This window comes from Vanacampus margaritifer, chromosome 5 (assembly GCF_051991255.1).
Source record: "Vanacampus margaritifer isolate UIUO_Vmar chromosome 5, RoL_Vmar_1.0, whole genome shotgun sequence".
NCBI classification, from domain to species: Eukaryota; Metazoa; Chordata; class Actinopteri; order Syngnathiformes; family Syngnathidae; genus Vanacampus; species Vanacampus margaritifer.
In genome coordinates, this window is record NC_135436.1 from 11,257,142 (window position 1) to 11,283,823 (window position 26,682).

A 26,682-nucleotide genomic window follows, 5' to 3' on the forward strand; every position below is an offset into this window, starting at 1 on the left:
TCTTGTACCTAGCCCACTGATTTTCACCGAATTCGGACCGATCACAGAGCAACATTGTGTTTAGGGGTGGGATATGCAGCTGTGACGAAACCAGGAAGCGCTGACACCGTAGAAAACAAACTAACCTAACGTGGATGTAGCAATTCTGTTCTTGCAGAATAACTCACCGTTTCCTTGTTGAATGTTGAACAGCGAAAAGCGCTTCGTGCATTATTAGCTGGTAACGATGTTGCTTTTTTCCTCCCCTACTACGAGAATAAAGACATAATTTTCATTCGTAGCCGTGATTGGTCAAAACAAAAGTTAGGTATACCGTGCACAAGACCGCATCCTCCAATCAGCTGGAAGTATTGTACAGAATGTCCCTCATTTCCTGAGCAAATCGCCGTGGATCACTCCCAGATTGATATTGTGGAGAACTCCGTTGAGTGAATCACAATTATCAATCTGGCTACTGCGAGGTTAATGAAATGTATCACTAGTGAATTCTGAGGGATCAATACATTGTATACTGCATTTGTATGTCTTGGAGGCAGCTGGCGGCGGAAATTGTTTTTTTTTTTGTTTTGTTTTTTTGTTTTTTTTTGTCTATGTAAAAGCTGCTGTGCATTTGATGGGCTGTAATTGAAATGTATTTATTTATTTATTTTCAATTCCGGGCGGGGTTCTTTCACTTTCCTCTACGAATAACGGGTGGTTACTGTATTGGGACTTATGGTTGTTTGTTATTGTTCCAGTAAGTCAGTCCCTTTTTTCTTCTTTTGAGCAACATTGGAAGTTTGTTCATCAAACATGTCGTCAACATGACCTCCGCAAAGCCTTCTGTTTTTCACATTCCACCTACACTCAGTCACACATGCACACACAGTCACACTTTGCTGACACAAGCAGCCTCAATATTACCAGTATGTTTGTCATCAGTCATTTACGGTAGAGTTGTGCTGTGTTTGTAGTCATTAGGTGAATCAGTTGTTGTGAACTTATATTTAACACACTGTGGAAGAAAGCGTGTCACAAGATACAAAAAATAAGCACCGACACAGTTCGTTTGTGTGTGTAAATAGTGATCATCAGCCTGGACACAGGCTTCTTACTGTCAGACAGAGTGCTGTGTAACACCAGTGTGAAAATAACCATAATGCATAATCATTGTATGATTGTAAGTGGATTAAAAGAACTTTTATCATCATCTTTGGCTTGCGGGTTATTGTTTTGACTTTGACTTGAGTTACCCATGAGCAGACATTTTATCTGCACAAAGCATGGGTCAAACTTTTATATGGATCGTGTTCATGTTGTATTAGTACTGCCAATAAATACTATAGATCTCAATAGAGAGGGGGGGGGGGGATTATTAAGAATTTAAATTGTAACGGTTTGTGTAAATTTTTTTGAAACTTAACATAAATGCAACAGAAATGGGTTAATGACAAACTTCCTTCATTAATGAAATGCATTGCGCTCTATGCTCATACGGGCAAAGTGTTGCCGCATTACATGTTTGTGGACATCACAAAAAAACAAAACAAGGAAGCATTTTCAGAAAAAGTAAACTTGATGAAAATCAGTTGAAAAATTAGCAAACTGACTTATTCTCAATGCACATGCATTGCCTTTGATGGGAAGGTTGCCGGCTTCAACGTCTCTGAACTTGACTTATTTTATGCATTATATATATTTCTTAAATTAGTCAGCTGATTAATTGATAATTGTTTTTGTTATTTTCTCCCAAACATCGGCATGGGCCTAAAAAAAAAAAAAAAATCCATATCGGTTGGGCACTACTGAGCACTGCCTGCAAGTAATTTGCTAAATTTACAGAACGAAGACAACTATTCACAAGTGATTCAACTAAAAACCACCAATCCAAGCAACTATCCGATGGTAGAGATGAGGGGTACAGCTGCTCACCGCTCCCTCAGGGGATGGGTCAAATGCGGAGAACAAATTTCGCCCCACTTAGATGGGTGTGACAATCAGTGGATCTTATCTTATCTTAGCTACCTGGCTGCTCTCTGAGTGTTGTAGTTTTAATTGTTCAGCCCTAGACATACAATACGGTATGGAATTTTTAAGAAAATATTACCGATGTCATCATGTCATATCTCCCTAAATGCATCCATACACCGTTTTGCAGTTGCTGGATCTTAAATTTGTGAGCAAATTATTTTCATTCTGAATAGCTGCTGTTTACACAGAAACGACACAAAGATAGACCACTGTTACTGTACCTGTCTGTCATTTTAACAAACCGTACTGGAAATCTTTGGCTGTGTCCGAATGTGCACCCCGCTCCCTATATAGTGCCCTACTGAGGGGTCACGCCATTTTGTAGGGGTGTCCATATGACCAAAATGAAAAACAATGTAGTGCACTCAAAATTACCCACAATGCACTTTGAAAAGTAGTAAACATCGATGGTCACTCAACCGGTTGATATAGACCACGATGCCTTGCGACTATGAAAAAATAATAATGAAAGTGTCGGCGCAAGCGCGAAAATCGAATCAATACTTTAACTATATAATACGGAAATAATTAATTTGTTTTAGTTGAAAATATGTACGACATAGAAAGCAAAATACAGTTTTAAAACATTTCTATTGACTATAAATTGTCTAAGATTTAATCACTGGCGCATCATGACAGATACGGTCGTTATATGATGTGCAACAAGGAGCAAGGCTGTCCGAATCAACAGAGTGAAGGCACTATATAGGGAACTATATAGTGAATGTTTCAGCAACAAATTCTGCATTACTTAAAGGATAAAACAAGAAAAGACCATGAACTGGCTCCTATTTGTGCACTTTCAAATATAGGCCATTATCAGTGTGTCTCTGATCATATGTGAAGGGAAGGTTGCTGCATGCATCTTGCAAACGCACTTGCTCTCCTCGTGCTGTATCTTCCCACTGAAACCTGACTTTTTAGCAGGCCTCTGATTTTCTGCCACCACATTCCCAATGACCCTGCGCACCTGCATTTGTGTGGGGGTGTGATTACGTACACATGCACCAATGTGTTATCATCAGAGAGACAGAGAGGCATAGAGTGTGGTGGCATCACAGCATGAGTAGACACTCTTCAAGCTGTCGTGTGTGAAAACGTCATTCATGAAGCCTATAATTAACAATCTCAGACTTTATACACATGCACGTCTTGTTCAAGTGTCCTTCTGTTTTGTGGATAAATCAGTCAGACATGTCAGGCTTCATGTTTCTCTTCGTCTGTGTAATCGTGCACCCTTACAACATTACACAGACTCACTGTTGTCTGTTTATTTTTCCTGTTTCCAACTGGTGGAACACAATCCATAATGGGGATTTTCAGTTTATTTTATTTATTTATCTGATGATCCCTCGCAGTAAATGAAAGGCCCTCTATAGAGAGGTTCCCTGAGCAATCTGCTGTTGTAACAACACACTGTACATTATTTCCATTTGCGCAATTGATAAATGGCAAGTGGCTCCAAACGCACTGCAGATATTGCACCATCCTCACACACATGGCATAACAGCAACTCATCTGCTGGTAGCTCAAGCACTTAGCTTGGAGGGGAAAGAACATTAGAGGCAATCAGGCCTGTCATTTCCAATGGGCTGATTGAGCCAAAATGGACCTGTGGCGAAGTGGAGAAGTTAATGTGCAGGACCATCTGAGGACAAGCTAATGAGGAAAAGAGCAGGTGGAAGTGGTGTGGTTGAAGAAGCACAAATTGAGAGCAGCAGGATGTCCACTTTGTTCAACTCGGTTCAACTCCTTGGTTTTGAGTTCCCACATCCACTTGTGACTTTGATTATATTTTCTTATATTTTGATTCTGCACAGTGAGAGATTGTTTTTTTTCTTCCCAATACCAGTAATGTTTTTCAACATGTGTGACTTGGTGTGTGTTCTGTGTTATATACCAAATATTTAAAGTGCAATGTGTGCATTATCTGTCTGCGGTATATATTTTTATGTGGTTTTTGCCTGTTCCCCCTGCATGGGGAACAGCGTCCGATGAGGGGGAAAGGGCTGGCTGACCTATTTTGTTTGCTTAGTGGACATTCCGCTGTGCACTGGCCATATCCCAAGTTAAATCCACCAGCTTCCATGGAGTCACTGGAGCATTGAATGATGGTGCCTTGGCAGCTTGTTGTTAAAGAAAGGCATTATAGTTAGTATACCCAACTATCTGTATATAGGAAACAAGAAGCAATGTAAGGATTGTTCCATAATGTCATCTGCATATTTTGATTCCAGTTGTTTGATGTTTGTAGAATGATTCCGTACCATGTCATTTTCAACCTTGGGCTTGAAATGCCACTTACTTTTAGTTCCTGAACTACTTAATTGAACTAGTGATTACCAGTATTTATCCATAATTCTGCACAAATGGTAACTTTTTTTTTTAATTTAGTTGTCCTCCAGTTATATACCTCACAATGATGAGTTTTGACCACGCACATGATTAAAAAAAAATACCACACACATCTTCCTTTCCTACTGTTCTACAGGTCCTTATGGTTGTGGTGGTGTGTGGGGCCCCTTGCCATGCCTCCAGCCATGACAGACCTCCTGGACATATGGGCAGACCACTCGCCCTTGGCTGGCCATGCCCCAGCCCAAGTCACGGTGGACTTCCTGCTTCCCACTGGTATCTACATTCAAATGGACGTTCCTCGCGAGGCCACCTTTCAACATATCAAACTGGTAAGAACTTATTTGTCTTAACACATGCATTGTTAAACCATTCTTGGGACTAGTGATTTGTGACATTTAATCTCTCTGTTCTGTGTCCTAAATTTGGAAAAAGTCAAGATCATAAAAAAAAAAAATCCATCAGTAAAGGTGTGAATATTCTTTTATGTAGCAGCAACTCATTCTATCTTGGGTAAGCATTTCAGACATGAGGACAAAGCCTTGCACACCACCAGCTACTTGTCTGCCATGAAAAGAACTGTCTTGGATTTGGACAATTAAGATGTATTTTAATCAGATTTTATCACTATGGATTTGCCAAAGCACTTACCTGTATGTCAATTTTTCAATTTTTACGTCTGCATTCAGTTTCATTCCAAGAACATAAAAATGACAAAAAACGGACATAATTGTTTTTTACATAGCAGCGACGAAATTTTATTTCCCTGCCATGCCTGACCTGCAAGCCAATTAATTAGTGCTAGCCTTTGGCTCTAGTGTGCCTGTTAGTGAACTATAAACGTGGACGTCATTTGTAACTATTGAGCAATATAAAGTGTTGAAAAATGGCTTGCTTTCTTTGAAGATGCAATGTTAATGGTTGAACAACCATGCTGTTTTTGGGCGGCTCCAACAATTTTGGAGGTAAGTTTTGGCCCAACGCCAGCGATATGTATAAAACAATGCCAATGTAGCATGCATATCTAAGTGATCCTTGAAGGAAGTTTCTAACAGAAGACAAAGAACCAGTACACTAGCACATGACAAATGAGAGTGTAAAAGTAAAAAACCCTCTGGGCCTTTTCTTCAAATAAATGAGGACGCATGAGATGATAAGTAAGGTTATTAGTTTAACCAGAGAATAAAAGTTTATTTTTTACGTTAATGCCCATTTCATTACCAAACAATCAAGAGAAGTGCATGTAAAAACTTTTTGTATTTTACAACCCATTGGCTTCAGTTATTATTTAGAATTGCATTTTTCCTAGACATTTTAGGAACATGTAGAAAAAAGTAACATGTAAAAAAAAGTGCAAACTTCAATCGTATGGCAATAAACAATTGTTATGATTGAAATATTAAAAAACATAATTATGCCAAATTTACCCACTTTTAGCCATTGCTTAGGGCTCCACCAAGACAACATACTTATATATATATAGTCTGTATTAGTGTATTATAATCAATCAATACTTATAGTTTTAAGCTTGCAAAGGTACTTCTTTTGTCACCTATTTTTCTGAGTTAATTCTTCCTCTCCTCTGTAGCTTTTATGGAAACAGGCTCAGACATTCCCATTGTTTCCCGCCTTGGGTGAGATGGAAAGCCACATGTTCCAGTGTGTCAATCAGACGGCCGTACACGAAGAACTCGAAGATGAAACTCGGAGACTTTGCGATGTTCGTCCTTTCTTACCAGTTCTAAAGTTGGTGACACGCAACTGTGGCCGAGCGGAACGGCTGCTGGATTCAAAAATAGGCGTCCTTATTGGCAAGGGTAAGACCTCTTTAGTAAACAGTTCAAGCTCTCACACAGTTTACTCCATGGCTGATTTAAAATAATGAAGTCACTTTTGAGTTCAGAGCTAATCAATCATTCCCAGATAACAATAAGCCTTCAGCATTTCCTCCCCTGCAACACTACTACAGAACTAACACATGTATCTATCAGCCAGCAGTGCCATCTGGCTTTCTGCGTTTAGTGGCTCAGTTTCTTTGTCCATTTGCAGAATACTGTATATTATGTACAGTATTTATACAAAAATCGAACTTAGTCTAAAGCAAAAAGGTATGAACTGTAGCAGATATTCGGAACTTGTGATATATTTTGTTCAATAGAACCATTAATTGTGATAAATGCTGGCAAAGTCTCTGCAAATGTTTACTCAAATCTGAAAGTCAGTGTAAAACACATACAAACATGTGTTTCTAATCAACATCAACCTATAGTATTATTGAAATGGGAAAATAGAGCTGTTCAGTGCTTTGTTCTTTTCTGATCAGTTATTGATGTTCTAATAGGCCACAGACACCTGCAGGGTTGTGTAAGAAATGTGGGAAAAGGAGCTTTAGTTCACGGGAATCAAACTCCAGGCCTGGACGCCGTATCTGGTCAACCACATCCTTTTGTTATGTTCCAAGTGGAAAGTAGAAGTAAATCATATACATCTACTTCGTGTTTCTTCACGTCCCCTTTTTTTTTTTTACTTAGTTAGCAGCATCTCCCTGGGAACTCACTGCACTTTTTTCACAGCTAGGTGTGGATCGATAGCTCACTGTGGTTTTAAAAAGTCATGGTTTCAATAAGCTAATACTGTCTCTCACCGGGACTGAGCTGCTCTTTTGTTTTTTGAGGGGACATATTGGTATGTGAATATTAAAAATACACTTTTGGATAAGAGAGGGAGGCTAAACAGTTGATGCATGCATATAAGGGCACGTTTTTTTGTTGTTTGTATTGCAGCTTTGACCTGGAGCTTTTACTATGTCAGTCTAGTGTAAAAGTTGGTGAGGTGGAGCAAGGACCTTCCATCAAAGCTAGGGGTCATGCGGATGTTAAATGGCTTTAAATATCAGCGTGTTGTTTTCATTAGCAAGGGAGTATTGTGCTGAACCTTTTGAGTAAAATGGAGTGGTAAGTGCTCAACAGAGAGAGCAGGATGATAAGGTTTAATCACTCAAACAGCACCTCTGGCATTTAGTTCCAGCATTAATTATTTGGAGCTTCTGTTTAATTCCATGAGAGACTGTGGTTGTAATTCTAACACTGGTTCCTATTACGGACATTTCAGCCAAAGAGGTGTTTGTGGCTCTAAAGTTACTCATTTGTGATGTTGTGACGATTAAGCTAAAAATATAAAATGATAAAACACAAATAAATACTGGGGGGACTATCTGAAGGAAGTGCTTCATTGGCATGAGCCAGAGGATAGACTCCACTTATCACCTGATTTACATGCTGGATGCCACATATGATCACAAGCTTTGTGAAAGGTCAGAAAGAATAATACCACATACAGTAAGTCTGTGGAGGAAATTTGAGTGTCTGCTTACTTCTTGTTCTGTAGAGCCCGACAGCTGAGGCTCCCTTCTGTTGCAGTGCCATCTGAGGAATTAAATCAGACGTGGGCATTATATGGCCTACGGCCACATCCACCCCATTCACAAGCCTTCCCGAGAAAAGTCAACATAGAATGCAAAATAAACGTGGTGCTTTTCATCTGAAAGCGTCTCGCCACACGTCGCTATAGGGGACTAATACAATGGTTGTCAATTGTGCTTGTGCAAGTGTGTGGTGTGTCGGAAAGCAACAACATATCCTCATCTTAATTTCCGTATGGTGAATGAAAGACGGAGATTTGCAATGATAATGATTTGAGAGTATCCGCTAGGAATGTCCAATATGGGTCAGCGATTGGTCCTCAAAATAGAGAAAACTTGATGCGCACTGCAGGCAATGGATATATGTTGCTGTTTCTATGTCATGTGCTTGTAATTTACAGACTTGTGCTAGTGCTTACACATTGTCATTTTCGAGAAGCATTTTTGTCTTAATAAGTGCAACTGTTTTTGTTCCACATTCTCTAATAGGCCTTCATGAACTTGATGGAATGAATGACCAGGAAGTAAAGGACTTTCGCAGTAAAATGTCTCGCATCAGTGAAGAGAGAATGCAACGTCTCCAGATGATGACTTGGACAGAATGGCTGCATGCATGTTTTTCCCCACAGCTCGAGCCAAGGATCATCAACGATGGATTCAATGACCACTCAGTGATCTTAAAAGTCATCATCCACGTTGACCAATCTCAGGTAAGCGGCCTATCTGAGCTTAATTCGGGCAAGGGACAAGAGTACACCCCGGACTGATTGCCAGTCCTTCACAGGGCACATATAGCCGAACAACTACCCGTAGTCATGCTCTCATTCATACTAGACAGAGTCAGCCAGTCGCAGAGCTTACACAGAGAGAGGTGACCAATCATACAGTATTCAACTATGACCAATAGGAGGATCCTGTATGATGTCATTGTTTATGTTTCGCGCGTTGCATCACGGGAACTGTGGCAAGAAACAGCATGATTTACTTGTAGTTTGATGGTTTTGCACATTTGGAGGAGGATTTAAAGAGGCACATGGTTCATTCTTGTTGTGCCATCAATTGTATCGACAGCACCCCTGACTTGTTCCGCGCCTTAAAATGGTCTCTTCTGGATCGCTAAACGTGAAGGCTATAATAGAAAAGCTGTCCAGCGTTACGAACGGAGGATCAAAAGGCAACCACTATCAGAATTGTGTTATGGATTCCTATAAATGAGACAAAATACTGTATATTTGTTGTGCCTAGTTTTATACTTGTGTCCACATCTTATTTATCTTAACCAAATAAATATTACATTCTGCATCCATGTTTTGGTACCTGCCCGCCCCACTTGTGTATACAGTAGCCTATGCAGTTGTAAGTCCTATCCTGCCAGCTGCATTAAAGGTGCTACAATGCTACGTAGCATGATTGCATGTTTCTCCAAGACTGGATTTGAAAAGAAGAATTGTGTAGCTCTGATATTCAATTATTCAGCAGACCAGATGCCATTGAAATTCTCACATCACACAAGTGTCACTGCATTTCCAAAAATAAACAAAGAATAAGTTGTGGTGCTTGTTGACATAATTCCCCCATGGAACTAGTGATTGTTGAGTGTGTTCAGGCGGTTGGTTTTGGAATGACGTACTTGCACAAACTTACACCTCCTGCGCCTCCTTTCCTTCGGCACCACAAAGGACACTGATCAATGAATAATAATTACCCAGCTTTGTATTAAATAGGGTTAGGGTTAGGAAACAGATGAGTCAGATCAACGTTTACCATCTTCCCACATCTCATATGGGCTTTGAATAATTTCAATTTTGTGGCCAATACATATACAGTATTATGCTTGGCGATTTCACCCGCTAAGTTTATTTTTGTACGTCGCATCTACAGTGCTGAGCCGCTATCATTTTCTGCTGCCCAAACAACCGCGCATCTGCCAAAATTTGTCAACAAAGGATCTTCCAATAGCGTCACCTAGCTAAGTAAGATAGGCCAATTTGTTGTCAAATGTTCTGTGGCATAATGTGTGGAACAATAATAAGGGAAAAGAACTATGATAGACAACAGGCAGCTTTTTATGTCCCCTCTTTATGGCATGTTTGTTTATCCCATTACAATACCATCTAGTGTCAACCAGTCAGCAGACTGCAACATATTGTTGCCAGCAGGTCACCCTCCATCCTACTGTCTGATTAGAAGAAAAATAACAATTACTGCACCATAAGACAACAATTTACTTTTTTTGGGCTGAAAACATCTTTTTCTGATCAGTGTCATCTTATGTCTGAGAACTGAGAACAACTTGGAGGTCATGTGACAAGGCTAAATGGGTCAGAACTAACATTTTAATTATACCATTCTCACACAATTTGACAGAGAGCTCAGTGAACAGAAACCCTGCCCGTGGTCTTTCCATTTCCCTCAGTTATTCTGTTGACAAATTGTGTTTTTTATAACCATGGTGGTGATCCTCGGGATTTTGTGCATTACAGTATTCTCTTACGAAAAAAGGCCGTCTGTGCTTGAGTGAAAATTGGCAGGAAGTCTTTTGGAAAACCAGACACAATAAGTGATAATATGGACAGGAAGTGTGGTATTGTTGTAATGTGAGCAGTCATTGTTCATTGGTGAGCCTTCTTTTTGTGATTTCATTAGGCTCATTTAGTCGTTATATATGCCCTTGTACTCCTTGGTCTCTCTTTATGTTGGCATTTATATTTAGATTTGTGTGGGTATGTACTTGCATTTTCACCAAAGTACTTTTTGGTTAACTTATTGACGCAAATCTATTATATCACCAGGAAATTATGATTGCATCTCAGGAATCGGGTCAGTACAGGCCTATAATTAGAATACAACAGTAAGCCTCGCTGTTTCATTCAGAACATGTTGACCCGTCCATCAGAGTTAAATCTGCAACAAACACACACTTGTCGTCACACGTGTGAAGTCAGTGACATATGTAGTACATGCCTGTGTTTATGTGCCGTGCCTTCAATAGTTTTACCGACATTTTACATACTGTCAGAATTTGTATTTTTCAACTACATGTTAAATGTTGAAGTGACAAATGCAATCCTATTTGTTTGTTTGTTTCCTGAAGGATTCTGCCTGTCTGAAAGTGCCTGCATCCTGCACCACTGCTGAGCTGATGGAACTGGCTGTGAGGAAGTGGTTGACCACTCACGGTCATGAGGAGGAGGCATGGAGAGGACAGTATGTACTGAGAGTCAGCCATTGCATGGAGTTCCTCTGTGGAGACCATGCTCTTTGTGAATACAAGGTCAGTGAGTGTATTTTATTGCGAGTTTTAGAGAAAATTTTAGTCTGTTTAATTAAGATTAAAATAGACATTTCAAGAGCAAAGAATTAAAACAGAGTTTTTGGCTCAATAGTTGTTCTGGTTATTATATTTAAGTAAGCAGGGCTTTTTTAAAATATTGGCCTACTAATACATCATCAGTGTTTGTTGGTTTGTATTTAAAAAAAAAAAAATTGTTTTACAAATTTCCATGTATCCCTTCTTGTGTGCAGTATATACGCACATGCATGCAGACAAAGGAGTCTCCACACCTTACCCTGGTTTTTTCCAGCTCAGTTAAGGCCATGTTTGAAAAGGAAATTACTGCGATTGGAGCAGTAGTCAGCCGCAAGTCCTCCAACCCACCTTTGCCACTACCTCCCAAAAGAAGGGTTCCCACGGTGAGTCACTGATGTGCTTTTCTTTCTAGTAGCCGAAAAAAATGTCATTAGGTGCTATGCAGTTATCCACCAGTACAAATTGCAACCGCAATAATTCATACATTTATACGCTAGCTTTACTTAAGGACACTCTTTGAAATTGTCAGAAAATTTATATATACCGGTACCCTAGGCTATTTTCAAGTGAACTGTAAGTAAGAGGTTTTATTTTATTTTGGGGACTTTTTTGCTCCCCAAAAAATATTAATTGTTGGGACAGTATTGGTAGTGTAGTGGTTCACATAGCAGCCTTTCAGACATCTGTCCCAGGCTCTATTAACGGTCCGTGCCCCATTCAGTCCGTCCTGTGATTGATTGCTAATCAATGCATCCTCTTATGCCAAGTCAGCTTTAATAGGCCGCTACATCTTTCCCTTAACCCATAAGAGGATAAATAGTGTAATGGTTATTCATTATTAATAGGGTTATTTTTATACTTGATCTAAGTAGGCATACAATGTTTCCCAAACATTATTCATTATTGTCATCATTATTAACTTTATTGCCTTCACTCATTTGTTGGTAGAAAGCACTCTGTTCTGCTCCCTCATTGTGGAGTTTGCAGACTCCGTTTTGAACCGCAATAAATATGGTTAAAGCAAATCACTGTAAAGCAATGTATTAGATATAGGGCTCAAATTGAAATGGATTGATGTTTTAAAATAAGTAAAGTAAAATCTTATAGCTATAAATACAATTGCATACAGTACTGTACATACATACATTGTTTCTTGTAATACAGATTAATTATTTGTTTGTTTTCCAAAATATATGTACAAGAGGACCTTGAAAAACTAATCGTATAGTAAATCGCAATATTGAGAGGAAAGAATTGCAAGTATTATTTTTCAAAATTGTTCAGCTCTAATAGTCAATACAATTGAAGATATAAGAGCTGTATTAAAATGCTCTTCGTGGTGTACCTTTAATCTAAAATCTCTCGTGATTTGTTTGTAACTATATTGTAGACGTAGTAAATGTTCTCATATACATTTAATAACTTAACTCTGTTCAAATGAACCAGTGTTTATACAGTCATGACCTTTCAACAAAATGGAGTACCAAAAAAAAAACTGACAGGTGTTCAGGTTTACCAAGTAAACATACATTGCCATAGACTCCTGCTTTTTATGATGACCTGTTTTTTTTTAATCTGCTTTTATTTGCCACCTTGCAAACACACACACACATTTTGGTATAACATGTACAATATAGTGTTGTCATTCGCTTATGTTTGCTAATTGTAAATGTTGACAATTATTCAGCACTGTAAATTACAAATACTGTACCTTGAAAAGTTAAAAAAGCGTAAAAGGAACCTAAAGTTGTTTTGAATTTACTTCATGATCATTTAAAGGGACAGTAACGTGAAAAATCTACTTTTTGGAGCTTTTAGCCATGTTAAAATGCTAATTCCTCAACAAAAACATCACCAAAGTTTTTCCGCCCCTTTATGATAAATTTTAGGTCATTTTGTTCTCCAAGCACCAGCCCCTCCCAACCTGAGAAAACGAGCGTGTGCTCACTTTGTGATGTCATTAGGTGTGGACCATCTGCAAACACACGTCCACTTTCTCTGAGACCACCATGGGATAGTGACAAAAGTAGCCTTTATCAGTAAACATTCTGTCCAAATGAATTCAAAGCAATCATTATCCTTCACATTTGCAATGCTAAAGTGCAATGACAATTGGCCATCTTAGAATCCCAGAAAAGATTGTGGCTCACACTTGTGTAAACTACAAGTAAAACTTTTGCGCTGCTGAACCTAACTAAGAAAATGGTATAGTGATTAGTGTGCATGCCCTGTAAGCAGATCACTGGTTCGCGAACTACGCTGTTTTCCCCCCCCCTCCTTCGTCTTTCCTCTCTCTTCTTCCCTCTCCTCCCCACCTCACAGCAAGGAGCCGTTTTGTTTCAAATGTTTATTAAATAATTGATGGCTTGTGTGGCCATTCAGAGGAGTGCTCAAACGCAGAGCTCCAGCAGCCTGCTCGCCGGGGGCGCGGCAACCACACGGGGAGAGGAGGGATTTTACTGAACCAGGCGTTTTACTTCCGCATTAGAAAAATAACCAGCAGAACACCTAATATTTCATAAAGAATTAGATCGCCATGGTGTCAAAGATAAGATTTAATCATCATATGCCTGTAGTTAACTGTGGAAGGGATTAACCTATCCCATCTGATTTAGGGCCAGTCAGTTAATTATAGGGTGCATAGAGACAGACAACCACACATCTTACTGACTTTTACACTCGTAGGAAATTTCCAGTCTTCAATGAACCTAACATCCTTGTTTTGGGAATGTGCAAGGAGACCTGAGTACCTAAAGGGAAACCCTACAAACATATGGAGAACATGCAAACAGCAAAGTCAAAGATTCAAACAGAACTAGAATTTTGTTTTCTCAGCATCCCACTGAGAGACTCCACCTTTTCAGTGACAACCTTGTAGGGTATTAAAGTAAAGTGTTTTTTTTCCCCCAGTTAGCAAGTAGTCGGTGTGGCTTAAAAAAATTAAATTCTATTCACCCCTCCTTCCCCTCACCCCAAAAAAACACCACCACCTTTCACTGTAATTTTTGTGGTTGTAAAAATAGAACTTACTACATTATAAATGAATGAATACGTTTGTGACTTGGAGTGTGCTTTGCACCATTATAGTGACAATTGCAAACCCATTTCCCGCAATATTTAACGTTATCTGCCAGTATGAACACACAGCCCACCATGCACACACACACATTATGTTTGTGCTGTATATGAATGTATGCATATGTATGAGACTACAGACGCTCCCCAACTTACGAACGAGTTACGTTCCGAGCGATCGTTCGTAAGGTGAATTTGTTCGTAAGTTGCTTCAGTGCTATATTTTGTATTATAATTTATGTTTAAAGAGAATACGTACAGTACTGTACTACGTATGTTAGAGAGAGAGAGAGAGAGAGACACACACACAGTATGTACATGTACGTAATAAGATAAATAAAATGAAGTTTAACTTACTTTTGGAAGATGTACTCGATGCTTAAGGAGATGATGGAGGAGGAGGAGGAAGAGGAGGATTTTATATCATGAGAGGTTCTTCGTCGTCGCTGGAATGGGCTTCAAAAGTTACTTCCTCCTCCGTAACTTCAATGTAGGAAGAAGTTGAGGGTCGCAGAGAAGAAGATGAGGGTTGATGAGTATCTTCCTTGGAGGATTTACTAGAAACTGGCCGAAAGAAGCGATCTAACTACGATTGCACAGTTTTCTTCTTTTTTCATCATAAATGATGCGGTAGCACTGTATGGCATCATTCAATTGATTTGCAACCTTTGTGCAACATTCAATATTTGGGTCTTGCTGCTCGAAGAGTGCGATGGCTTTATCTATGAGCGACAGGCGTTTCTTCTTCTTCCTCCTCCTCGACACGTTGCTGAGCCTCCAATGCTGGGTGAGCTCTCACAGCGCCAAGCGTCGGTATTAGCGGCGGAAAGAAGCACTACAGTACTCGGAAAAAGGTGCGCAATACAAAATCTAACTTACAGCATCTCTTTCCGAACATTTTTTGACATGCGTGCATGCGCGCAGACATGTTCGTATGTACCGTTGTTCGTAACTCGAATGTTCGTAAGTAGGGGAGCGTCTGTATACATATTGTGTTACTGTGTTCATTGTATTTTTCTCTTTCTTCAGCAAGCACAGACTTGTGTTTGGGACGTACCAAGCCCATTTAAGATAGTTCTTTTGAAAGGTAGCAAGGTGAATGCAGAGGAGACTGCTAAGGTAAACTCTTCTTTTGCCAGTCATTTACAATGTCACTGCCTTTAATCTAATGTAGTAACATTGAAAGTGCATCTAGCGCCACCCTTTAGGCACCAATAGGTTATTAACTCATTCACTGCCAGCCCAGTCAAAAGGAATCTTTGACGTCTATAGCCGTCTATGGCAGTGAATGTGTTAAACCAAAGCATATGTCTTTGTGATGGTGCCCAGGTCCAGGTCAGGGCTGGGCTTTTTCACGGAACGGAGCTGCTATGCAAACCAGCTGTGAGCAGCGAGAGCAACGGCCGTTCAGAGCACACATGGAAAGACAGCACATTAGAGTTTGACATCTCGGTTTGTGACCTGCCGCGGATGACACGCCTCTGCTTCGCCATCTATGCCGTCATGGATAAAGTCAAGAAGCAGAAGTCTACCAAAAACGCCCATCTGAATAAGTATCAGACAATACGCAAAGCAGGGAAAGTGGTAAGAAGGCAGAAACTTTGAAAACCTTCCCTCTTGTACTGATACAATGACTCATCACTTGTCTTTTGTGTCGTAGCACTACCCCATAGCTTGGGTTAACACAATGGTGTTTGATTACAAAGGTCAACTAAAGATGGGAGATATCATCCTTCACTGCTGGTCTTCATTCCCTGGTATTAAAATCAACCATTTACTTTATATTTTATTGCAATGAAGAGCTACTTATTCAAAGGGACTATTTTTGGACAGATGAACTTGAAGAGATGCTGAACCCCATAGGAACTATTCAGACCAATCCATACACTGAAAACGCCACAGCTCTGCACATCAATTTCTTGGAATACTCGCCGCACCCCATCATTTTCCCTCCCTTTGACAAGGTCAGACCACAGGAAGCAATTGTACTGTTGATCATTCATTCAGTACCTACAGTGCTTTGAAAAAGTATTCAAAACCCTTGAACTTTTTGCATTTTGTGACCTTAGAATCACAGACTTGAGTGTATGTTGTTGAACACAAAGTAGCACACAATTATGTGGAACGAAACGTACTTTTTTCAAACTTTTATGCAAGTATAAATCTGAAAAGTGTGGTGTGCGTTTGTATTCAGCCCCGTCACCCGGATACCCCTAAATACAAACTCACATAATTAGTGAATAGAATCCACTTTTGTGTCATTTACTCTCACTATATAAATACACCTGGTCTGTGAAGGCCTCATCGGTTTGTTAGAGAACACTAGTGAAAAACAGGTACATAAGGAACAAGGAACTCACCAGACAGGTCAGGGATAAAGTTGTGGAGATATACAATATATCCCAAGCTTTCAACAATGAGCACTGTTCAATCAGTTGTCCAAAAATGAAAAAAGTATGTATGGCACAACTGCAAACCAACCAAGACATGGCCATTCACCTAAACTGACAAGAGTTGGGTCTGATCACCAGTCAGTGAGTTTTAAGAAAAAAAAAAGATCACTGGCACAATCACAAAATGAAGCAGTGTCTCTTTAATTAGCTTCCTGATTTACTGTATATATTTTTTATTTAAAGGGGACAGTGTATATAAATGAACATTTACATGTTAATATGCCAGATTATAGCCGTTGGCTTGTTTTTCTATCTGTAGTCCCATGGCAAGTTGATGTAGCATCTTACTGTATGCTCATGTACTGTTTACTCGGCATCAACAGAAGTATTCTCAAGCATTTTTACCCATGATAAGCAATCTTTGCAATGCCCCAAGGAAGAAAATTGTGAAACAAAAAGGTAGTTTGATTTGAATACAAGACAATGTATTCCATAACAAACAAGCAGAGCTAGATTTTTACTAACAATGAAGCTGCTTTAGAAAAAATACAACTAAATATTTTCGTTGGAACCTTTTCAAAATGATTTTAATGAAGAACTTAAGTTGTGGATTTATGAGTTTGAACTCATGCATGGCAGAAAAAAAGTCAAGTGGGCCACGGATGTTGTATGGTAATCAATTGATAGACATGGGACATTTAGTAACGCTGGTGTCCGGCGGGAATCTTCCATTTCACAATTTGGTAAATGTTATATTTTTTCACAAATCTCTACTATTGGTTAGTCCACATGCATGGGTGTTTTATTTTTACAAAAAAAATTAATGATTGAACAAACATGGTGTTTTTGGGGTCTACTGAAAAGTGATGATTTTGGAGGTACAAGGATTCAATGCCAGTCATATTAATTATTATACATTATTTAGTAACATTGACTGTTGCATGTATTTATCTTTATTTGGGTCAAGATATTTTTTCTTTATCTTCATAATCCAAAACTCAGAATATCCTGACGACTGTACATATGTTTCGCACAGCGTAAAGTGCTGTTTCCTAGCAAAAGTAAAGCAAAAACAGCATACAGTGTGCTGTGATGGGTGTGTGTCATTATGGCGCGCGGAGATTGATACTCTTTGAGCTGTAATACCACTAATGTCACTAAGCTCAATTATTAAGTGTAAAGAAATTATACTTTTGATTCTTAACAGGGATGTGATTTTTTCTGCTAATTCGCGGAATTCCGCTTTTTTTTATCTCCCCCCCCCCCCCCCAAAAAAAATCTGATTTATTTTTATTTTTTTATTTTTATTTTTTTTTGTAGTTCATTGTGTATGCACATGACTCCGACAGATAACATCTTCTGCTATAACAAAGACATTTGTGGTATGCTCTAATATGAGTTACTTTTCATTTGGTCATGATACAATTATTTGTTCATGAAATTTGAACTCTTCAACATTATTTATGTGTTAACTTAGTAATCACATTAGTTAGATATGATGATATTCTCAGTGATAGTTTTTAAAAGCAAAGGCAGTCCAATGTTTTTGAATGTGACTGATTTTGAGTTGACTAAAACTGCCATTTTATATGGGATAGTTCAATATACATTGAAAATTTATGCCGTTGTTTTGTCTATTTCTTTGTCATATGAGTGCATTGAAAGTACTTAAAAACACGGAAAACCCATGATCTCCCCCACCAGGGCACTGCCCTGGACCTAGCTGGGTGCCAGCGGCCCCCAGACCCCCGCTAAATTTTCAGATAATTTCACTTTGGTCAAATCACATCCCTGTCTTAAGTCATTTGAGGCACTGTACGAGCGTTTTTCCAGAAAGGAAAGTGGTACGGGTATCGACTAACAAACTCACACAAGGAGCAACATGCAGTAATGAAAGTAAAAACAACAGTTAAACATTGACAGGTCGCACCAAAATCAATGAGTGGCTGCCAAAATTCCGTTGTGGCGGTTTTATTTTCAGGAGTCGATCATTGATGTCATTGGTTGGATCAGAAAATGAAGACATTGCAGCCATTCATGATAAAATGCAAAATATTGGCCGGGCCGATATAGCCAATCAGATCGATGTGAAGCCTAGTTTAGATCAAATAATATTCTTAAATTACAATGGCCTAAAGTCCTCCAAAATCCAATTGAGCATCTGTGACACGGCTTGAAAATGATTATTCACAGATGCTCTCCCTCCAATGTGACTGAGCTTGAGGCACATTTTGAAATTCTTATTTGTCTATAATTTAGAAAACTACAGCATGTATCTTTTCCATTTCACAAAACAATTATGTGCTACTTCGTGTGGGTGCAAGGGTTATGGACACATATTCAAGTCACTGTACTTGGTATTGGGAGAGTTTTCTGATGTTTAGGTGAGTGTGTCCATTTGTGCTTGTTTACAGATCCTGGAAAAAGCTGCCGAGATTGCCAGAGCAAGTGACTGTGCACCTATGGTGAGTTAATGTACTATAGGGTGTAGTAGCATGTACAAAGCCAAATAAAAAATAAGGCGACATGAGCAATGATGCAGTTGAATATGGCCCCTCCCTCTATTCTCTCTCACACACACACACACACACACCACTCTTACTTTGAAAACCTTTACTTCTGTCAGCGTGTAAAAAAACAAAAAACTATACTCCAATCAGATTACTTGCTCTTTTTCCTGCCTTTCATACCCCTCAACCTGGAACCCACCCCTGGGCGTCGACAGCCAATTACATAACCCTGTGTTTGGCATGCCTGAACACAACTTGTCAATGTGAGGCGTCCCTGTGAATATATGAAGAACATACCAAACACAGCCCCATGTTACTTTTGCAATGCTCAATTTGAGGTAGTGTTCGCTTTGCAAAGCTCAGCAAGTGTTAATATTTTTAACAAATTGAATATGTATTGTAAAATCTATAGTCAATGTTTTTGGGGCATTTGTGTTTTTACCTTGGCATGTTTTATTTTACAGACAATGGATTAAATTCATGCAAACTGGGAAAAAAAATAGGTTATGTTGATACACTTCTGCCATCTAGTTGCCATTTATAGTACTGTAACTACAATCACTGTTCAACCTCAGTCCTTTTCACTATCCTCATTTCTCTCTTCCGTCATTTTCTTCAGGGTCGTGGAGGTAAAAAGTTCCACATTGAGCTGAAAGAGATCATGGAGCGCGATCCTCTCTCCCAGCTGTGTGAGAATGAGAAGGACTTGATCTGGACACTACGCTACGACTGCCGAGAAAATTTCCCCCAGTCGCTGCCCAAGCTGCTGCTCTCCGTAAAGTGGAGCAAACATGAGGACATGGCTCAGGTTTGCAAAAGAAAAACGGCACACCACATGCCACCATACGAGCTACTTGAATGGAGTTATGGCGTATGCTACAAGAAAACACCAATGTGCTATTATTGAAATCAATGCAAGTATGACGAGAAAATTGGAATAGTGAAGTTGCAAGCAAAGTTGTGTAATAGTTTGATTCACAGACATATAACTTAAATTTGAGTTCAGAAATTCAACAGGCTTTCACAATCACAATTTTGCAAACATGCTTTTACTTTGGAAAACAAGGATAAATTTGTTTTCTGACATGTTACGGACCAAACTAAACTGAATCTTAATCAATTTATATTAAAAACAATAGTCGTTTGAATCTATTCTGAAAATAATCATTATTTGCCACCGTATTATGTACTGTAGTAGAGCCTTTTGTGCAGATCAGTTCTCAGGAATTAGCTCTGAGTTTATTGGTAAAGACATCGCTCCCTCTCATGAGATCATGCTTGTTGTTTATATGGTTTTGTTTCATACCAAATAAGCAACAATAATCAATTAAAGTCTGTAATCCCAAAATAATTTGCAATAAACTTTCATGCAAAAATTATAAGATGATTAATTGAATAATTAATTCTAAAAAATATTTTACAGTGACAGCCCTAGATAAGTGCATGTATGTTAATTCAAATTTAATGTCAAAATTACATAAAACAAACAAGAATACAGAACAAAATACAAAACAAATTAAGAATTACAAACTGAGGAGCAACATGAGAAGTGCAAAGTGAGTAAAATAAATAGGGCACACATTTTGAAAGAAAGAAAGAAAACACTGAATGTGCATTCCATATTTTGGATTTAAGTTTGACTGGTTATCTGCTGTCCACCAGTGGTTTAGTTTAGTTTATATTCAAATGTAATCCCGGGGGGGGGGGTTGGATTACATTTGAAAAAGCAGTTAATTAAAAACAACTAAAAATAGTAATAATAGATATAATTATGATAATTATAATTTTTAACTTAAAAAAAAACGTTTCCATCACAACTGTGCATGTAAGTGGCATATAATTTTGTTTTTATGCGCGCGCGTGTGTGTGTGTGTGTGTCTTTGTGTTTGTGTGTGTGCTTCTCAGCTGCAAGCACTGCTTCAGATTTGGCCCAAACTCTGTCCAAGAGACGCACTGGAGCTTCTGGATTTCAACTATCCAGATCAATATGTCAGAGAGTACGCTGTACGCTGCTTGCATGATATGAGGTAAGCATAAATACTAACCCAAATCATTTAAATCGTTTTCTTAGTCTCCTCCTTAACTTTTATTATTTCCTCTATTTTTGTGCACTTAGGTTTTTCCCTCAAATTGTCTGTCTTCAGTGTAAATATCTGACCTAATGTTGACTTTTCCTTCCCTCTTGTTGTTAAGTAACGAAGAGCTGTCACAGTACTTGCTACAGTTGGTGCAGGTGTTGCGTTATGAGCCCTATTATGACTGTGCCCTTACCCATTTCCTGCTGGAGCGAGCACAAGCAAATCGCAAGATAGGGCACTTCCTCTTCTGGCACTTAAGGTTTGTTTGTTTAGATTCTAAAGAGATGTGTTGTTGGTGCTGTTATTTTATTTCTTGCAAAGTGAACTTGAAAGATGAGTGACTTGACAATTTCCCACTGGTTGATCATACTTTCTCTACTGCCACCTATAGGTCAGAAATCCACATGCCTGCTGTTTCAGTTCAGTTTGCCCTCATGCTCGAAGCCTACTGTAGGGGCAGTATCCCTCATATTGAGGTTCTAAAGAAACAGGTATACTGTATTTTTTAACACATCTGATCTCACACAAAATGAATTTAATTCAAATTGGATTCATTTAGAATAATGTCATTAATTTATTAGCTATGACTGTGGACCAGAATAAAATAAATCTGTTGCATTCAATTTATGTATTTATAGCACTGACAATAGCATCACCCCTCCTGGCCTTTAACCTTTGCCCTCTCTACTGCTCTGACAGACGGCCCCTTGGAAGTTTATCCTACTTCCTCTTCAACCCTGTCATACATTAGCCGCTTCCTGTTTTGAAGAGTACATGTTCTGGGTTGTCATGATATTGCTGATGGTGTTTTTAAAGAGAGCATGCATGGTGTCATGCTTGACTTTTTTTTCTTTTTTTTTTATTCCCAATATTATACTCTCAGCAGTGGGATTTGATGATTTACGGTTTAAATTTTCTCATAAGCTGATTGGTAAAAATGTAAGACAACAAAACCAGGATTTACCTGAATTCTGAATATTTTCTGACTAGGTGGAAGCCCTGAGTAAGCTTAAGTCAGTGAATGAGCTAATAAAGCTGGGAACCATGAAGAACGCTCGGAGTAAGACAAAGGAGGCGATGTTGACCAAGGAAGCCATGATGACTTGCCTAAGGCAAAGTGCCTACTCAGAGACGCTCTCTGACCTGCACTCCCCTCTAAATCCCAACGTCCTGCTGTCAGGCATGAAGTGAGAGAACAATCTAAGAACGTGCGGCAATGTGTCAACTTGTCGCTTTTTTTAACATGCTCAATCTTTATATGTCAGCGTGGAAAAGTGTCGCTACATGGACTCCAAGATGAAGCCGCTGTGGATTGTTTACAACAATAAGCTGCTGGCAGGAGACACCTTGGGAATCATCTTCAAGAATGGGGATGGTAGGTGAAGTCAGGAGAGGGGGGGAGGGGAGCAGGGCTCTTAATTACTGTACAGTTTTCACACTGTATTTCCTGTCAGTTTTCTTGCTCATTTAACTTCTCCCCCATCCAGACCTAAGACAAGATATGCTGACACTGCAGATTTTGAGGTTGATGGATTTGCTATGGAAGGAGGCTCATCTAGATCTCAGGTGAGTGCGTCATAAAGATTTTTACTTTGGAAGTTTCTTTAGATTACAGTAGACAATTCTACAAAGAGATACACATGCAACGTGACTGTGACACGTCCATACTGTAATGCAGCCAACAGAATGTGTCACCATGAGCATAATGCCAGCTCAGCATTGAATTTACATCAACATTTACATTTTCCCTTCTCATAGATTTCTGAAAATGTTTTTCAAAGCCCTGAATAAAACCAATGTACTTTATGATTATCCTATTGTTATTAAGTAGCTTTCCTTAGTTTAAAATAATATTTTCTGCTGTTCTCATTCACCCTATTTAAATTATTACATACATATTACGTTGCTGCTATCATTGCTGATCTACAGTATACAGTACACACATTCTCACCCATCTCTTCAATACATGGCAATTCGGATTCCTGGCTTAAAACTGCAAAATGAAAACCAATGGAACACAGAAATCTAAGGAATAAAGTTTCCAACAATGGAACACAAACCCTATTAGAATTGATGTTATGAATGGATGGCAGTTGCGTTAGCATGTGCATTGCATTCACTTTTTCATGTTTGCTGGAGTAACTGCAGAAACCAGAAGATCAGATAATTATCAAGGGGAGCATGCCTTTTCTTGTTGAGACATTTCTTTTAAATGGGATCTTCTTTTTTTTTTTTAAATTGTTGTTGTTGCGCAATCCCCAGCAGCCTATAATAGCGCACAAAAATTGCTGAATGTGTCAGTGCCACTCTAACACTCTAAAGCCATTGTAGCAAATGTGGTACAATAGATTTGTCTAATTGACAAGATATGTGTGACTGTCTTTTACAAACCAAATGTCTGTTCTGTGATGGTGTTACGATGAAAGAAGCAAGTATGCAAATTGAGAAATTTGGTGGTGTTTGTGATCAAATAATGACCAAAGTCATCTACATACAGTAACACCTTTATAAAATGATCATTTTGCATGTGATCGCACAAATACATCCTAAAACCTGCTTCTTTTATCCCCATTATCATGTAGGGTAGTACCATATGGTTGCCTAGCGACAGGTGACCGGGCAGGGCTGATAGAGGTTGTGTCATCAGCTGACACAATTGCCAACATCCAGTTGACCAGCTCCAATGTAGCGGCGACTGCCGCATTCAACAAGGATGCTCTGCTCAACTGGCTCAAGGAACGCAACTCTGGGTACGACGGTGCTACACGACCCCTTATCACTTATTACAACGTGTGCCTTTTCTGAGCAATACACACTTGTCGTATTAAACAGTGATGCTCTTGATCGGGCCATTGAGGAGTTCACCCTGTCATGTGCGGGCTACTGTGTAGCCACATACGTCCTCGGCATCGGGGACCGCCACAGTGACAACATCATGGTCCGCAGCACTGGACAGGTTGGAAAAATATCGGATTTTAAAGGGGAACCAAACCTAAAAAAAAAAAAGATTGACAATAATATGTTCTATGCAGCTCCACTAGTCTAAATGCAGTATTCTGTTTGATATTGTGTTAGTGGATTATGAGTTAGGCAGCAAAATCCAGCCGTTTTTAGCAATATCAGAAAACGGCCATTTTGCTGTCAAGTGAAAATGACATCACAGATGCTCAGGTCCCAGGTAACAACCAATCACAGCTCAGCTTCATAATAAAAAAGTGAGGTGTGATTGGTCGTTGCCTGACCAACTGTGATGTCGTCTTCAGTCGACAGCAAGTGGCAAAATGGCCGCCCCCTAAAATGGATAAACGGCTGGATTTTGCTGCTTAACTCATATTCCACAAATGTAATATTAATCAGAATGTCCTGTTTAGGCTAGTGAGGTCACATATAACATATTATTGTCAAGAAATATTTTAAGGTTGACTTCCTTTTTAAAGGATTATAATGCTCGGTTCAGTACCATCAAAGACTTGGAAATAAATATTTTGAATGCAGATTGTGAACGCTGGTGCTCACTGCCTTTGATTGTGCCCGCCAGCTCTTCCACATAGACTTCGGTCACATACTGGGCAACTTCAAGTCAAAGTTTGGCATCAAGAGGGAGCGTGTGCCATTCATCCTCACGCATGATTTCATCCACGTCATCCAACAGGGCAAAACTGGTTACACCGAGAAATTTGGCAGGTCTGTCCAACTTTGTTTGCTTGATCAAATCTATAAGTCTATAAGCTTTTGAAAACAAATTTAGTCATTGTATTGCAACATGGTTGTGTGTATCATAAAATTGAAGATACAAATTTTAAAAATAAGCAATTGTATTTCTTTGTATTGATAATGTTGCAGTATGCTCAGCCACCAGTAGGTGTCAGAAGAGACTGGGATGAACTTGAAGTAGTTTATCTTACAAGATCTTATTCTGGGTCTAGTCAATGGATAATTAGCGTATATATTTTAATAACCACTTGAATATCAATGTTAATTGTGCGTTGATAGCTTCCGTCAGTACTGTGAGGATGCCTATCTCATCTTGAGGAAGAATGGGAACCTCTTCATCACACTGTTTGCCCTCATGCTTACTGCTGGCCTGCCTGAGCTCACTTCGGTCAAAGACATCCAGTATCTGAAGGTGATGAACACACTTGCATGCATTTGTTTCTGCACTTTCCTTCCCTGGCATGTCAAAATGTTGTATTAAGACGCGGTAACAACTCTGCAGGGGGCAGTGTTGTCCTTCTGATACATGTGTTTTTCATATTGAGGCTTGGATATGGCTTGGTTGTGAATTCTGTCTTTCTGTGTATATATATAAAAAAAAAAAAAAGTCTGTCACAATGCCAATAATGCTGTTATTTTTTGTATAAGAGTTGCACACAGACTAGTAGTCTACTTTACTACCCACAATGACATTTCGAGTGTAAACTAGCATACAAATCTGAAGGATGGGGGGTGGACAAGTTGTCCCACCAGTTATCTAGCTTCAGAGGTAGTGTCAGAATCAGACCCTGTGTAAATGGTGAACCACAGTGTCTCGAACACGGGTGTGAAAATTTGGTCACGCCCCTTGGTGGTTGTTTTGCTTGTCCCCCAAAAAAATGTTGTGAGGTCATAGGTCACTGCTGTTAGTCCTGGCTGACACTCGTATCTGTTGCCAATCACAATCAGCATGAAACATCATTAATTGAATCATGAAATATCATTGCTGGTTGGTGAGCAAGCACGCTTGTCTCTTCATGTCCATCTGGTTCCTTCTCTAGATCAGACTAAGATGTCCTCCTTTCACGTCTCCTTGGAATATATATTTTTTAATATTGCTATCTTCTGGGAAAATATACTTTCTTGTAATATGCGTTTGTTTTTGTTGTGTAACCTTTTTCCTTTCAGCGTTGACTTAACTCCTGAACACAGAAAATAAAATGTTGCTTCAACAAAATGAAACTGCACATACGCATCTTCACGTACTTAATGTGCATATGCCATCATAACCGTAGACAGAGGGCGGGAAATTCGAACCCGAATCCAGTGTGAAAACTATTGGCCTGAGGCTTGCAAGAGTTAAGGTGTTAATCTTCTAATTAGATGTTTCAGTCATAAGTGGTCAAATAAAAAGGTTATTGTAAAAATATTTTGGGCCAAATTGTTACAGACATTTGAAAGCTGCTCATTATGAGAAGTCCAAGTTTTGACCTCATCTTTGTTCCCTGGTCCCCGCCCCACAGGATTCATTGGCTCTGGGCAAAACAGACGAGGAGGCGCTGAAGCAGTTCCGGCAGAAATTTGACGAGGCGCTGAGGGAGAGCTGGACAACCAAAGTCAACTGGATGGCCCACAATGTTGCCAAAGACAACCGCTCGTAGAGCACCAGAGACACGTTGAAGGCGAGGGTGCATCCACATGGCTGGCTGATCCACATTCAGTGTGGTGGTGGATTTGACACTTGTACAAGTGAATGTGCACCTGGTCTGACCACACACCTCAGCGCCTTCAAACATTCCTTTGAAAGGACCATCACACCAACAGGAAGTCCAGCTTG

At 39.3% G+C, this 26,682-nt stretch overlaps 1 protein-coding gene across 1 annotated transcript in view; it reads left to right on the forward strand.

Annotated features, from left to right (window-relative positions):
- Positions 1-26,682, forward strand: part of pik3cb (phosphatidylinositol-4,5-bisphosphate 3-kinase, catalytic subunit beta) — a 61,130-nt gene that overhangs the window by 33,354 nt on the left and 1,094 nt on the right. The window contains exons 3-24 of the mRNA XM_077566110.1: positions 4,502-4,697; positions 5,954-6,182; positions 8,276-8,496; positions 10,881-11,060; positions 11,312-11,479; positions 15,201-15,290; positions 15,501-15,755; positions 15,832-15,928; positions 16,005-16,135; positions 18,979-19,029; positions 19,694-19,882; positions 20,980-21,101; positions 21,268-21,411; positions 21,544-21,643; positions 22,143-22,339; positions 22,418-22,527; positions 22,640-22,718; positions 23,735-23,902; positions 23,985-24,108; positions 24,691-24,836; positions 25,146-25,278; positions 26,369-26,682. The exon at positions 26,369-26,682 is cut by the window's right edge and continues 1,094 nt beyond it. Of these exons, the coding sequence (XP_077422236.1) occupies positions 4,539-4,697; positions 5,954-6,182; positions 8,276-8,496; positions 10,881-11,060; positions 11,312-11,479; positions 15,201-15,290; positions 15,501-15,755; positions 15,832-15,928; positions 16,005-16,135; positions 18,979-19,029; positions 19,694-19,882; positions 20,980-21,101; positions 21,268-21,411; positions 21,544-21,643; positions 22,143-22,339; positions 22,418-22,527; positions 22,640-22,718; positions 23,735-23,902; positions 23,985-24,108; positions 24,691-24,836; positions 25,146-25,278; positions 26,369-26,506 (3,231 nt within the window). The 5' untranslated portion in view covers positions 4,502-4,538 and the 3' untranslated portion in view covers positions 26,507-26,682. The remainder of the gene's footprint in view (positions 1-4,501; positions 4,698-5,953; positions 6,183-8,275; positions 8,497-10,880; positions 11,061-11,311; positions 11,480-15,200; positions 15,291-15,500; positions 15,756-15,831; positions 15,929-16,004; positions 16,136-18,978; positions 19,030-19,693; positions 19,883-20,979; positions 21,102-21,267; positions 21,412-21,543; positions 21,644-22,142; positions 22,340-22,417; positions 22,528-22,639; positions 22,719-23,734; positions 23,903-23,984; positions 24,109-24,690; positions 24,837-25,145; positions 25,279-26,368) is intronic.